The sequence below is a fragment of the Phaseolus vulgaris genome, chromosome 4 (assembly GCF_000499845.2).
Source record: "Phaseolus vulgaris cultivar G19833 chromosome 4, P. vulgaris v2.0, whole genome shotgun sequence".
Classification (NCBI taxonomy): Eukaryota; Viridiplantae; Streptophyta; class Magnoliopsida; order Fabales; family Fabaceae; genus Phaseolus; species Phaseolus vulgaris.
Genome location: NC_023756.2, coordinates 3926886 through 3941120, shown reverse-complemented (window position 1 = coordinate 3941120; position 14235 = coordinate 3926886). Strand labels below are relative to the sequence as shown.

Here is a 14235-nt window from a genome sequence, read left to right as displayed (position 1 = left end):
AATTGGTATCCTAAGAATAAAGTATATGTGGGATTGTCAACTTAATGAAAATTGTGGAATGAAGGGTTTTGGGCATTAAGTAGTATGCCACATGTTAATGGAATTTCCCTTTCAATTTAAAAGTGGGTTTCTTTGTACCTTTCACATTTTTTATGGAAAAAAAAATTGTTCTATTGCCAAAACAATATGCTCATCATGTCTCACAAAGCTTCTTTAACATGTTTTTCCATATATATCTATTTTAATACAAAAACTCAAAATTTAAGTCATCACATCAAAAGTGATTAGTAATTTTTAATACTTTTAAGTTTTTGTTAATAAATAATATTTTTTTTGTTTGCCTTTTGCTATGGGTTTCTTGACTTGTGAAATTAAAAACTAATGTAATTTAGAGTTTTTTTAAAAAATTTGTAGAGGGATGAAATAAATAAAAAAAATTCTACAAAAAAAAACACAAGTAACTTTGTGGATTTTTTTAATTTATTTTCACTAATAACTTATTGAAAAAAAAATCAACTTGAATGAACTTTGAGGTAAATTCAATATTTTACTAAATTTGTTTAAAAAAATATCAATAAAACAATTCAATTACGATAACATTATTTCTATACTTATTTTATAAAAGATATTTGACTTTTAAAATAAAATATATGCATTGGATGGAAAAAAATTCTAAATATGAGTTTAATATAAAAGAAAATGGTCTAAAATAAATTGTCGAAGAAAGTAAATCTTAAAGTTAAAAATTTTAAGCAATTTAAATAGATTTAAGGAATAAGTTTTAATGTAAAATAAGAATGGTAATAAAAACATAATAGCTTCTTACATAATGTTCATTGGAAAATTTACATTCAATATTTATATCTAAAAATTTTTTATTGTTATTTTATTTAATGTGATATACTTATATACTATATTTTATAAAAGTTTCACTTGTACTTTTTTTAAAACAAGTCAACTTAATACTTGTAATATTCATGTAACTTCTACTTTGATAAAATATTTGTCTCAATTTATTATTTTTCTTTCAACATATATAATCACTTTCTCAATCTCTTAATTTTTTTTATTAATATAGAGTATAAAATGTTTTTATTTATTGTACCTAATCTTAACATTTTGATATTTATAGTATTTATAATTTGAGATTTTTGAAAGGTCATAAAATAATATTTAGTTAAAATTTATGTCAATATACTTAGGGAGAATAATTAAATTTCAACCTTACATTTCAACAAATACAAATTAACCAAGTCTAGAAGCTATTTAATTAATTAATCATTTTAGACCATTGAAATTTCTTAGTTTTTGACTTCTAGAAGAAAAAAGTATATCACTGTGAACCCTTATTTATTTGATAATATTAAAGTTTCTACATTTGAAATATTGTGTCTGTTTGTTTAATTATTTTTCTGGAAAAATATGTTTTAATAGAGTAATAATTTATAATGGTTTTAATAGTTTTAGATAAATTTATTTCATTTGTTTATAAGAAAAAATTGATACTCATATATAAGTACATTTTTTCTCTTTTAATTTTGATGTTTCTTAAAATAAAATCGAGAAAAAACTCTAAATTTTAAATCAAATATTACTTCTAATTGATTATTAACATCATCTCAGAAATCGAAAAAATATCATTATAAATATTTGTTTGTTTGAAAAGAGTGTTATTATTGATTTTGATTTTATTATTATTAATTTTGATGTCATTTGATGGGAAAAACACATATACATGCGAAAACAACACACATAATCACGAATTAACTGCAAAAAAAAAATAAACAACAGGATTTAAGGTGGTTCGGTCGCCAATTGCAACCTACCTCTACGGGCAACTATTAGGTTTTAATTATATCCGGTTGCACACCGATTACAAGTACAATGATCTCTTTAAATAAATATTATAAAAGGAACACAATCATTAACACAATCATTAAGTTCACTCACTAAACATGATTAAGTTCACCCATAGTCCAACTCAATTGTTTCTGACTTTATACCCAAAAAAAATGATAGCAGAAAATAATTTTTATTAATTTTATATATTTTATTTTGCATTTGAAAGACAGTGTAAATGAAAAATGAAATAGTATTTAACTCTCATTTTTTTTTCTCTCCGTAAAAAATAAATAAGTAAATATATATTTTATTTTCCAGATTCATTTTATGAATTTTGGGACATGCTGGTACAGTGTGGTTGCAGGGTCCCATGGCAGACAAATTAATTTTTATATATTAATGGTTTAGTAATTAATTTATAGAATTTTTCACTGTTAACGTAAACTGAATCTTGTAGGTATCACTAAATTTAGAAGAAAAAAAAAACATATTTAAATTATAATTTTGAATTTATTTAATCAGATTAATAAAACATTAAAACTGTTAAACAGTTATAATCTATAAAAAATCTCTAAACTCTTAAAGATGGCTCTTATTTAAACTCTAATAATTTCATTATCGATTTTTCTACCTTCATTATGTTTTTTCTTATCTTTTATTAATAATAATATTATTATAAAAATTTGTTATAAAATAAATAAATGCTAAAACAGTACTTTGTACTTTCAATTAATACTTTGCGTGTCGTAGCCGTCGGATTAGTTATAAACATACATTCTTAATTATAACATTAATGGCCCACAAAACTTATCCACATTTTAATTTATATTATTATTATTATTTTTATATAAAATACTACCTTCATTTTCATTTAAATAAAAAAAAATATTGATTTTAACTACTTTTACTTCATTTAATTTTATTTATCCTGAAATACCCTAACTTTATTAATTAAATTTTAAAAAATAACATTATGCTTATTACTTTGATAATTTTTATATGTTGAGATTCAAATTTCAATTTTTTTAATTTGAATTGAATAAATCTAGGTAAGAATATTTAAGAGGAATTTAGTCTAGGTAGTAAAATTTAAGAGAAATAAAGAAACAAAGAAAAACCTAAATGCCATAGTCAATATAATAAAAGTCACTACTAACTTCTGAAGAAAAAAAATAACTTCTTAAATACATGATGAAATATAATTTGAAAATTTTGGCTAGCATTTTTTTTCCAACATTTATGATAAATTAATAGATGGAAGAACTTAGAAGAGGGAAAATAGATGAATTTCTTATTAATTAAATAGTCATCATCATAAATTAATTTTTTTTATTGAAATAAATTATTCTTGTAATTCAAGTTATAAAACTAATTTTTTGAAACATAAAGATAAGTAAAAAAATGAATCTTGTTTGATTTTATTGATAAATTAAAAATACTTTCCTAAAACCAAAAGAATTAAAAATACATTCACTTCGTTTTCTATAAAATAAAGAAAGTATTAAGGGCATTTTAATACACAAAATTAAACTTTCATTTAATTGAAATTCGTTACAAAATAGATTATCCATGAGTTTGATATTGAGATAAGTTGAAAACAACAACCCAACTTAATCGTAAGAAATTAAAAGCTCCTTTTATAAGTCTAAAAAAACTATGAAAATTACTTATACAATATTATATTATTAAATTATATGAAATTGTACTAACATAATAATATTGAATCAAAATTTATTAAATATTACAAAAAATATTTCGCCTAAATAGTTGAATAGGATTAAATAAGATTAATTTTTATAAAAAAAACAATAATTTTAAATAAATAAAATTATAATAATGTCTAACCTAAAAGCTTTTATTTAAAAAATAAAATAAATAAATAAATAAAAATTGTAACTATCCACTTTTAAGATTTTCAGATCTACGTTCTACTTATATATGTTTGAAGGTAAATTAATAATCCAATATTTAATAACAAGATCAGCTTTTAATTATAAACCACTTCATAATATTGTAATATTTTAATTAAAAATAATTATAATTTTATATAAACTAGAGTGTTTTTTTTTAAATTACAACTTCAGATAAACAAAATTTACAAAAATAGGAAAATCGTATTCAGAATAAAAATCATATCCTATAAATAAGATTTCAGGATCACTTTCACTTCTGAACTTATTTATTTTCGTAAACCTTTTTTTACTCAAAATTACAATTTAAAAAAAAAAAATACTAGTTTGATGTAAACCAAATAATTGTAGTAATTTCTCTCCATTCACAGTTTACTAACGGAATTTTTATTATTAAAAATTTGTATTTTAATTAATTGTAAATTGGTGTTCAATTTTTAAGATATAATTTTCATTTATGAAAAGCTCTTTAAAAAAAAAAAGTTTTGATGGCAATGATTATGATGATGTATATAATAGTGTTCCATCATACCATACACTCAATGTGGAAATGACTCTAGGTCCCATTAAGCCAATAACTTTGAGTGCCAAACTTTTTCCCTACATTTGCACCAAACTATTTATATATATATATATATATATATATATATTATTTATACACTTAATTACTTTCTCTATAATTTAATTAATTTAATTTTTTGTATTTCTAATAGTAACAAATTTGCAAAAATCATGTCTCTTAATACATACTAGTCATTAGTTATTAGCCTTAAAATATTGTCCCAAAAAAAAACAAGATTAAGCATTATATAAACAAATAAATTTTAACCCATAGATTGATCATATTACTTTTTTAAAAAAATTAAATAATTTTTTATTAATAGAAAATAAATGAATAATGAGAGGTAATCTAACCTATTTTTTTTTATAGAAAGTTGGGCACCCATGTGGGGTTGGGAAATATCTAGAGTGGTTTATGGGAAAAGAAAAGTAATGAAAAAGTTGTGCTTTTTAAATTATTTTGTGGGAAAGAATTCAAATTGCACAAAATGTAGGGAACCATGCATGCCTTTAAGCATTAACAAAGTTGTGGTTCACACAAACACATAGAAGAAGAAAGATGCAAAATTTAAAACATAAATAACACAAAAATATCAAATTTCATAGGATTCCTCTCTCTCTCTCTCTATATATATATATATATATATGTATATATATATATATATGTATATATAGAATGATATTGATGAGAAAGTAAGTTGGTGGCTAAGCATAGTGAAGGTGACCCTCCAACTAGGAGGATTAAATGTGTCAAAGAAATGTGTATCTTCTAGTTTCTTATAGTTAGGTTAGATGTGAAAAACATGTTGAATTTCTTGCTCTTCTAATAGGTCAAAATGAAAATTTCAATTGTTCATATTGTAGGTAATGCATGACATTTTGTGAACTCATGAGAAAGAAAAAAGTATTTTATTTTAATTTTAACATGTAAACATGTCATTTTTTTAAAATATTACAATTAACATCTCTTTGATTATTTATCCATGTAAATTTTAGTTTTAACACAATGGCAATTTAAACAATGATAAAGGTAATAACTTTATGAGTATTTTCCATTGATAAGTTCAATATTAATGACCCTTTGAACTATATTTTGAAAAGGTATAATAGTTTTGGTGGAAAAAATCATGGTTGTTTCAATGTATTAAAAATTTATGGTAGTATTATAATGTGGTGAATGGTGGGTTAGGAGGATTATAAATGTGTATCTTATAACTTTTTTCTTTGTTGGAAAAGTAAGTTTGAATGTGAGAAAAACACATTAATTGACCAAAATTGCATAATGAATTGGTGATGGATGTAAATAAATAATTTGAGACATGGAATTTCACAAAATCAAACAAGTCTCTAATGAAACTTCTAAAAAAAAGTAGGGTTTCAAAACTCTCTTTACCCACCAAAGAAGGTACACTATTTGTAACTTCTCTATTATTTTTCTTATTTGATGTGATTTAAAGAATGAGATATATAAGATGTGCAACCAAACACGTGCCTAATTTATATATATATTTATTTTTTATTTTTTTATATATTAATGTTAAAGGATAATGTTGAATCATTCACTCTTTTTTTTAAGCAAAACCAAGAAATAATATATTCTTCTTCTCTCATTATTTTATTAATTTTTCACTTAGATTCCATGTTAACCTAATTTGGGTCATAGCCTTTCTATCCACTCTCATCTAATGTTAACTGCTACTTAAAAGTTAAGCCAAGAAAAAAAAATTACATTAACTTTTTTCGAAAAGAGAAATCTTATTTTTCTTTTTTATATTTTCATGGATTTGACTTTTGATCCTTTAGATTTGGTGTGTAATTTTATTCTTTCTAGTTTTAGTTATGACCTATTACATTTTATATTGATTTTTCAAGTAACTAATCTAATATATGTTCAATATTTATAAAAATGACACCCCATTTTTATTTATTTTAGTTATTTTTAACCAACCTTGTATATAGTTGTAGAAAATGTAATTTATATTAGCAAATTGTAATACCAAAAATACCCTATTTACATAATATAAATTTGAAATACTAAAATTACATATGGAATACAATAAATGAACATAACTTCATGCATACTACTAGAAAATGTTTCACAAATTAACCAATAATCTATTAATTTTATCATCAACATTTTGAGCATCATGATATTTTATAGCCAACAACATTACTCCATTCCCCCTACATATATGTTTGATTTTTCCTTTTCAACATTCATCAATTTAACTTCCTAACAAAAACATACCCAAAAATATAATATTGAAACAAACTTTCCAACATACCAATCATAAGAAAGTAGCAAAGAGGAAGTTGAAGAAGTTAAAAAAATCCACATAAAAAGTTATCTTCTACCATGATCCATTTGACATTGTTATCTTTTTTTTCTTCTTCTTAATGTCATCATCATGCTTAGGGAATTTAGTAACAAGGTTCAAACCCTTTTGCCCATACTTGAGCTAAAATTTGTCCTTTCTTAAGATTGACCTATTCCATATAGCTTTCATCAACTAACAAAACTTTAATAAGAATTAACTAATTTTGACTTTAGTCTATATAATTATTTTATTTGATTTTCATCCTTTGATTACTTGTTGAGAAGAACTAGAAGATGTGAGAAGTAAGAGATAGTGAAGGTTAATAGGTACTTAATTTAAGTGGAATAACATTTTAATTATCTCAATTTTTTTAATATTATAATAAAATGAATTATTAGTCAAATATTATGGGCCTTCAAATATAGTGCCCTTATCTTTTTGGTGAAGGAAAATTTCTGACTGCACCTTACCCATTGTGAAGTGCACTTGATTCACTTTTGAAATTTCAAAATTACTCTTCATTTTAAATTTGAAAATCTGAAATTCAAGAAATATTTTTTAGAAAAATAAATCTGGAATAGATTATTCTGTTTTGGAAATCAAATTTCGAAATAAAATTCGAAAATCAAAATTTCATTCTGAGAAACAAACCCAAAATGTAAAAAATATATTCTGAAAAAAATATCTAAAAATTCATTTAAGAAAATAATTTTCATAATTAAAAAATGTGTTTCAGATATAAAAATCCAAATCCAAAAATATTTTTATTCGCACCTTTTTTTTTTATTTAAGAACATTTTTATTATTTTACGTATAAGAACATTTTTATTAACTAATCATTTCGCAAGTTTTATCCTCTAATATTTTCAAAATACTTTACCATCAATTTGTTGTAATTTTCACACGTTTTACTAATTTTCTAAGTTCATAATAAAATGACCACGTGGCAAAAAAAAAGATCAAAACAATTATTTTGTAAACGTTGTCCCTTTGTGTTTTTTTTTTTATAATACATCATCGCTAAAAGTTTAAGGAACCCATAATGTGTGAAAATTAAAAAAATGATAAAATGAAGAAAAAAAAACTATTTATAGAGAAATGTATAAGGACAAAATGAATAAAAAAAAATGCTATTATCAAATCTCATTGAATTTTAATGCTATAATAGTCACTAATTGAAACTTTTTATCATCAAAGCTTGCTTGCTTTATATAAAGAAGAATTTAAGTACAATATTTTGTAGATAAAACACATTATCATCCAATTATAAAATTATTATATATATAAAAAAATACTAACATCACACCCACTAACTTCAAAATTTGTTACAAAGTCTCCATCCTTCTTATTCATAATCTCAACCAATCTTTATATAATCAAACTTTCCAAATTGTGAAAAAGGTTAAGAACACTCAATTTTGTATTACTCATCATGATGATTTTCAACCATGTAATATTTTAATCATATATTTACATTAAAATCAATTTTTAAGTAAAATTTTTCCTAAATAAACTTTAAATCTAACTCGATCTTATGAGACTGGTTTATAAGGTGAGATTTGCAGTATATGGTGGGATCTCCCCCATATATTCGTCTTACTCGTTTTTACATATAATTTTCAACTCAATTTAAATTACCAAGGGTTTATCTGTGAAAGATCTTCTTCCATGCAAAATATCTTCTCTATTTGTATAGATCAATGTCAAACAACAACATTTACATCTTCAAGGATCAAACTCCTGATGCAACAAAATTAGAGTTACTTTACATTTGCAAAGTTAACAAGTTGTGATGCACCTCTCTCTCTCTCACCTTTTCCTACCTGAAACAGTTTTCTTCACAGCTCCAACAGACACCAAAAACTGGTCAAGGGATGAAAGGGTCCTCATGTCATCTGGAGGAAAATAGCTGGCTGCTTTTCCCATGATTGATGAGAAGAGAAGGGAGAGTGAAGGCCATGCAGCATTACTTTCCACCAGAAACTCATCCAGAAATGCAAATGCAGCCCTGAAATCAGACCTGCTAGCACTTATTGGAGCAGCAAAGTGAGCAGGGATTATTCTCTTGAACCTCCAATCTCTGGAAATGCTATCAACCCATTCTCTAACCTGCATCATAACAAGTAACTCAAAATGTGAATTCAGGGGTTTTTCATCTACTTTTATTCCCTCAACATTTTCAATTCAAATTTGTGACTCTTGGAATTAACTTGGTTTACTTAGTTTTCACTTTTAGTTCAGAGTTTAATTATTGTACACTATTAGAAATGGTGCCAAAATATGAATTTTTAGATAGTAAGTGCAAAAATGAACAAACTTATCTCATAACAATTTGTAATTGAATGATAATATAAAATATCTTACTTTGTCACTATATTCTGACTGATATCATGAAGCATAAACACCAGACTTGACTAGGACACAGACATTCCAACAAAACTAGAGTCTAAAATATAAAACATTAGGAAAACATACATATATTGTTGGGTCTAAATCCTTCACAATGTAAGTAAGTCAAGTAAAAAATCTCCACATAGAAAGTAAGACTACAAATGGTCTCTATTTCTTGAATTAGATGATAAGTATTATCCTGATCTTGTTAAGGTCTTTTATACTAATATGAGAATTGATGGAATTATTCTTTAGTCCAAAGTAAAAGGTGTGGACATTATTGTTGATGACTCAATTTGGGGTGCTGCTTCTAAATGGACTTGATGTTTGTGGAAACAGTACTCCAACTCTTGCAGGTTTAACAAGCTCAAGGTTTATAAATCTTGCTTTAGAGATCTAATTCAAGGGTCAAAGGTTTTAATGCTGGAGTTATGGAAGTTTATGACAAAATATTGACTTTCATTTTAGCTTGGCAACTTAAATCAAGGGGGAGCAATCATGGTCTTTCAGATGAAGTGATTAGATTCTTCTTTATGCACTTAAGAGAAAAGTTAAGGTAAACTAGCCTTGTGTTATTTGTGGCATCATGCTTAAGGCAAAAGGATTTTCAAATTATAAGTTTCCTTATGCTATGTTTATCTCCCAAGATCTTGAGCATTTTGATGTCTTTTTGCATGGAGAAACATCACAAAAGTTAATTGCCACTAATTACATCAACAATGCACCTCTTGATAGAATGAGTATGGAAGAATATGACAATGGTTGGAATTTTCAGGAATATGGTCCTGCACTTGATGTTTCAATGAAAAATGTCAGGGAAGAGAATCGAGGTGAATATCAAGGAGAAGCTCAGAGGAAAACAAAAGAAGGTTGAACTTTTTCAAAATCTAGAGCTGCAAAGTTCTCAGCTCCAGTTAACTAAAATGATTCATTTTCAACCCCTGAGCGTTTCCTATGTATTTTCCTTGTTTTCTCTGTAATGTTTGAGTTAGTTTATTGTTGTGTTTCTGAGTTTTTAATCAAGTTAAGAAATGTCATGTACTGCAATCTCTTTTATTGATGAAAATCTAAGTCTTTGTGTGAAAAAGAATCTTCTGATAGCTTAATTTTTAAAAAATATACAATTACATTTGATGATGCAAAGAGGGAGAAGAAGATTACTTGTTGGGGAGTTTGTTGACAAGTGATGCAATGCCTCCTTACAAGTGATGAAGATTTGAAGATTTCAACCTTATATTAGATCTAATGCTGATGTGTGTCTAGTTTGATTATTAGTTAAACTTTATACAATAAGATGTTAAAAGACACATGAATAAGGTTTTAAAAGCTGTAGAAATTTTTTGTAGACATTTCTGATTTAAACCATTAAATAGTTCAAAGTGAAATATGGAAATAAAATTAGAACAAATTAACAAACTAAATCAGATTTACATATTAGAAATAGAAGGCAAAATCTGATACTTGTCTGATTTAATTGATGGAATCACATTTAATTCGATGCGCAATAGATTTATTTGATTTTAATCCACTAAAATGCATAAGTTTTGCTTATGCAGAACCCACCAAGAACATTTTAACAGATTTAACTGCATGTACAAAAAATTGAAGGATATCATACATTTTTGGAACTTCATTGTATTACCTTCTCAGGAACTTTGCTGAAGACCAGAGTCTTAACAATTGGTGAAACTATCAACTTCTGTGACATCTGTGCAAAGCTTGCATTAGGTTCTAAAAGATTTGATGGACCAAGAAACAAGATTTGTAGGACCATTCTTTCCCATCCTGCAGAATAGAACCATCAGGTTCAATTTGACACTGATGTCAAATGAAAAGTAACATGCTTAGTGCAAGTTGAAAATAATAATAATCACAATAGAGGCAACCTTTTTGCCGGTTGCTTTTGTTGTCAACTACAGGATCATCAGGTACCTCCTTTCCTTTACTCAGAAGTTTCACAGCTAAACCATTTTGTGCAGATGCTAACAAGGATTCTTTGCTTATACACTCAGGTGGTTGTCTTGGGACAAAAATAACAGCGTCTGTCACCAATAGTGTTTTTGAAGGTTTGTGGTAGAAAGCTACCTCCACATAAGGTCCTATTCCTAAAACAACCAGGAGTACATTGTTGAGAAAATCAGAACTAATTCTTCCTTTTTGGTGTAGATACAAAATGGACACTTGCCGAAACAATAAACAAATAATAGAAAATAGAGCAAAAATAGAATAATGACACCGAAAATTTTTAACGTGGGAAAACTTCCTCAACTTGAGAAATGAAAAAACACGGGACCTAGTCCAAAAAATGTCTCCACTACTATAAAAATAGGATTACAATATTTGTTTCTTTCACTCTGTGAGGATAACATAAATAAGATTTTTCATCATGGATTTACAAGGATCGAAAGGCATTTAGAAGAGATTCTACAAACCTTATTATACAATTACTTAGCAAACATTTGGTTAAGCTTATAAAAGTGACTTATGTGTTATAACCTCTCCCACCTTTCATTTGATCAATGTGGTTAGAGAACAGGCAAAGAAGGGATCACTGGAAGTTGTTACAAAGCATCTCAAGGTAAATAATATCTTCAAAATGTTGGTACTTAACCATGTCGAATGACAACATATGATCCATGTAACTGACTTTACCTAGTGGGATAAGGTTTCTTTCTTTTTTGTTGTAGCCTATTTCAATAAACTTCATTGTGAAATGTATTCAAGAAAGCTTATTTAATAAGTTCTGAGTAAATAAGTGTTTCAATTTAGCTCTTAACCCAAACATGCCCCAAGTCTAAAATTATGTATGAAGAAGTGGTAATTACCAACTTCTGGTGAGCTTAGAATCTTTTGCTCTATTTCTCCAGCCCAAGGAGTGGATAAATCATCGTCTATCAAGGTTTTAGCACGAAAAATACCGAAGAATTCCAATGGTAAGTTCAATGGCCAACTCCATTGCCTTGGTGCCACCCATACCTGAGCAAGGGGAAATTTTCTAGAAAATGGACCAACAAATACTTTGTGCTCATAAGCAAAAGTGGGGAGAACAATATATTCAACAGGAGCCCCCAATTCCTTAATAAGCTGCAAGAAACAAAAAAAATGGCATGTTAAGAAGGCATAACAAAATCACCCTCTTGATGTGGTTTTTTACTATATTCATGTTCTTGTAAAAGTAACCTTGATCAAGTAATAGAAATTGCCAAGCAGCATGGATAAGGAATCAAAGTTTGCATTACTCTTACTAAGGTTGCAGATTTCAAAACACTAACATTGTTTTACTTTCATTGAGGTTTACTACAATTTACAAGTTTGCAAGCTCAAAGTAAGAGGTGAACCTGAATACACTCATCAGTTGGTGCTATGGGTGCATGAACCCATAAGCCCCCAGATTTGAGTTTGATAACAGTCATTCTTATGTTTGTGGAAACACTGCTGAAGCCTAGTGCCTGCTCTTGTTCGAATAGCCATATACAACCCTTCACAGCCTACAACATGATTAAGAGAACAGTAGCTGTTAGTGTCTCAAGAACAGAATTTCCAGCCAAAATTTGTAGCAAAATGTTCCCAAGAAATAACAGGACTTCTATGAACAAGGAAATGCCAACAATATGCCACTAAGCTTTGTAAGCAAAGCCAAAGCAAAACTTATTTCACCAAGTAGTTAAAAGCATTTTATTTGAATCCAATAGAAGTAGAGGTTACAGTGATTTTCACATCTAGTCTCAGGAATTTCTTCATTGTTCATTCAATCAATAATCCATCTGATATACCATGAATTACTTTCCCAGAGAAATTAGGAAAAAAAAATATACATACATGTTGACATTGTAAAGGTTTTTTACACCATCATCCAAAAAGAAACAATCAAACTTGTTGACCTTTATAACAACTTTCATAAAAGTCATTAGAATGATTTCTGATTGATTCACAGAGCAAACACTTTTGCATGCATGACTACATCACTATCAACATCAAGTCATAGATATGCAATTCAAGGAACAAAAACCTCAACCAAATCAATTCAAAATGATCAAAACAGTCATCCAAACATCAGATAAAGCAAGAAGGCATACCTCAGTCCTAATAGTGGACCTGTTGAGAAAAGGACCAAGTGGGAAAGGGAATCCAGTGATGTTGAAGTAAAACCTGCCACCAGAATTGCTCTTTGTGACACTTGGAGTGGCTGAAGCCACCACCAAATTGGCCAAGTCTCTTCTTTGTGGCCTTGGTTTCAGATGCAAGCAAAGACCCTTCAAAGATCCCCCAGCAAAACTTGAACTTGAGTCACCCAAGTAGATGGGGTTCTGCAAAAGTGTGGACTTTGGAGAAGAAACAGCAATGGGTGCCACCATTTTTTGATGAAACCTCACTTTGTCACCATAAAGCAATGGTTTTGAAACAGTAATTAACAAGTGCAGTGGTAAGCACTGTTGGATATGCTTTGGACACGTGGACTTTTGTTGGTGGATTGTCCTTATGAACCTCAGATTTATTGTGGAAGCAGTGAAGTAATGCTAATGTTTGAAGTGTACAAGAAAACATAACTACCTTTGGATAAGGACAAAACTACCTTATCAACTGATTAAAAACTTTTAATAATTATATAACAGTCTAAAATGTGAGAATACAGTGTTTATTCAGAAACTACACTAAGAAGTAAAAATCTGTCATCTCATTCTTGTTGAATAAGAGATTCTATGTATGATTCTGAATCTTAAAGTGTTATAAACAAAATAAAACTTAAAGTTATTCAATATTTATTAATTACATATTTATTTCTCTCAGACAAATATTACAAGATACACTAAGGATAAGGTGAGAAAATAATATATTAAAGAATAAAGTATAAAAATAAGTAAAAAGATAATTTTATTTTATTTTATTTTCACCCTAAATTTGATAAACTGGAAACTTTTGAATTAATCTCTAAGTTTATTGAGCAAATGGATTTGAAAATTAGAACTAATATTTTTTAAATAAAGTTAAGACAGTTTATTCGTTTTATATAAATATTTGGAAATAAAAAAATATAACAATAAGACAATTTTGTATAAGTAAAAATAGGATAAATAATGATTTTGGTATTTGAATATATAAATTAGTATGATTTAGTTTCTTTTAGGATAAAATTAGTCTTTCAATGTATGAACACTGTGATTGAATGCATAAAATATGTAATAATTATATTCTGTTGTAATATTTCAGGATCA

General features: G+C 27.0%; 1 protein-coding gene across 1 annotated transcript; it reads right to left on the bottom strand.

Annotated features, from left to right (window-relative positions):
* Positions 1 to 8292: 8292 nt before the first annotated feature.
* LOC137836941 (uncharacterized) lies at positions 8293 to 13587 on the bottom strand. The gene is made up of 6 exons (XM_068645746.1): positions 13099 to 13587; positions 12361 to 12510; positions 11848 to 12106; positions 10909 to 11127; positions 10665 to 10807; positions 8293 to 8740 (listed from the first exon to the last, which is right to left on the bottom strand). The coding sequence occupies exons 1-6, from the start codon at positions 13375 to 13377 to the stop codon at positions 8441 to 8443; spliced, it is 1350 nt and encodes a 449-aa protein (XP_068501847.1). The 5' UTR covers positions 13378 to 13587; the 3' UTR covers positions 8293 to 8440.
* Between the last annotated feature and the right edge of the window lie 648 nt (positions 13588 to 14235).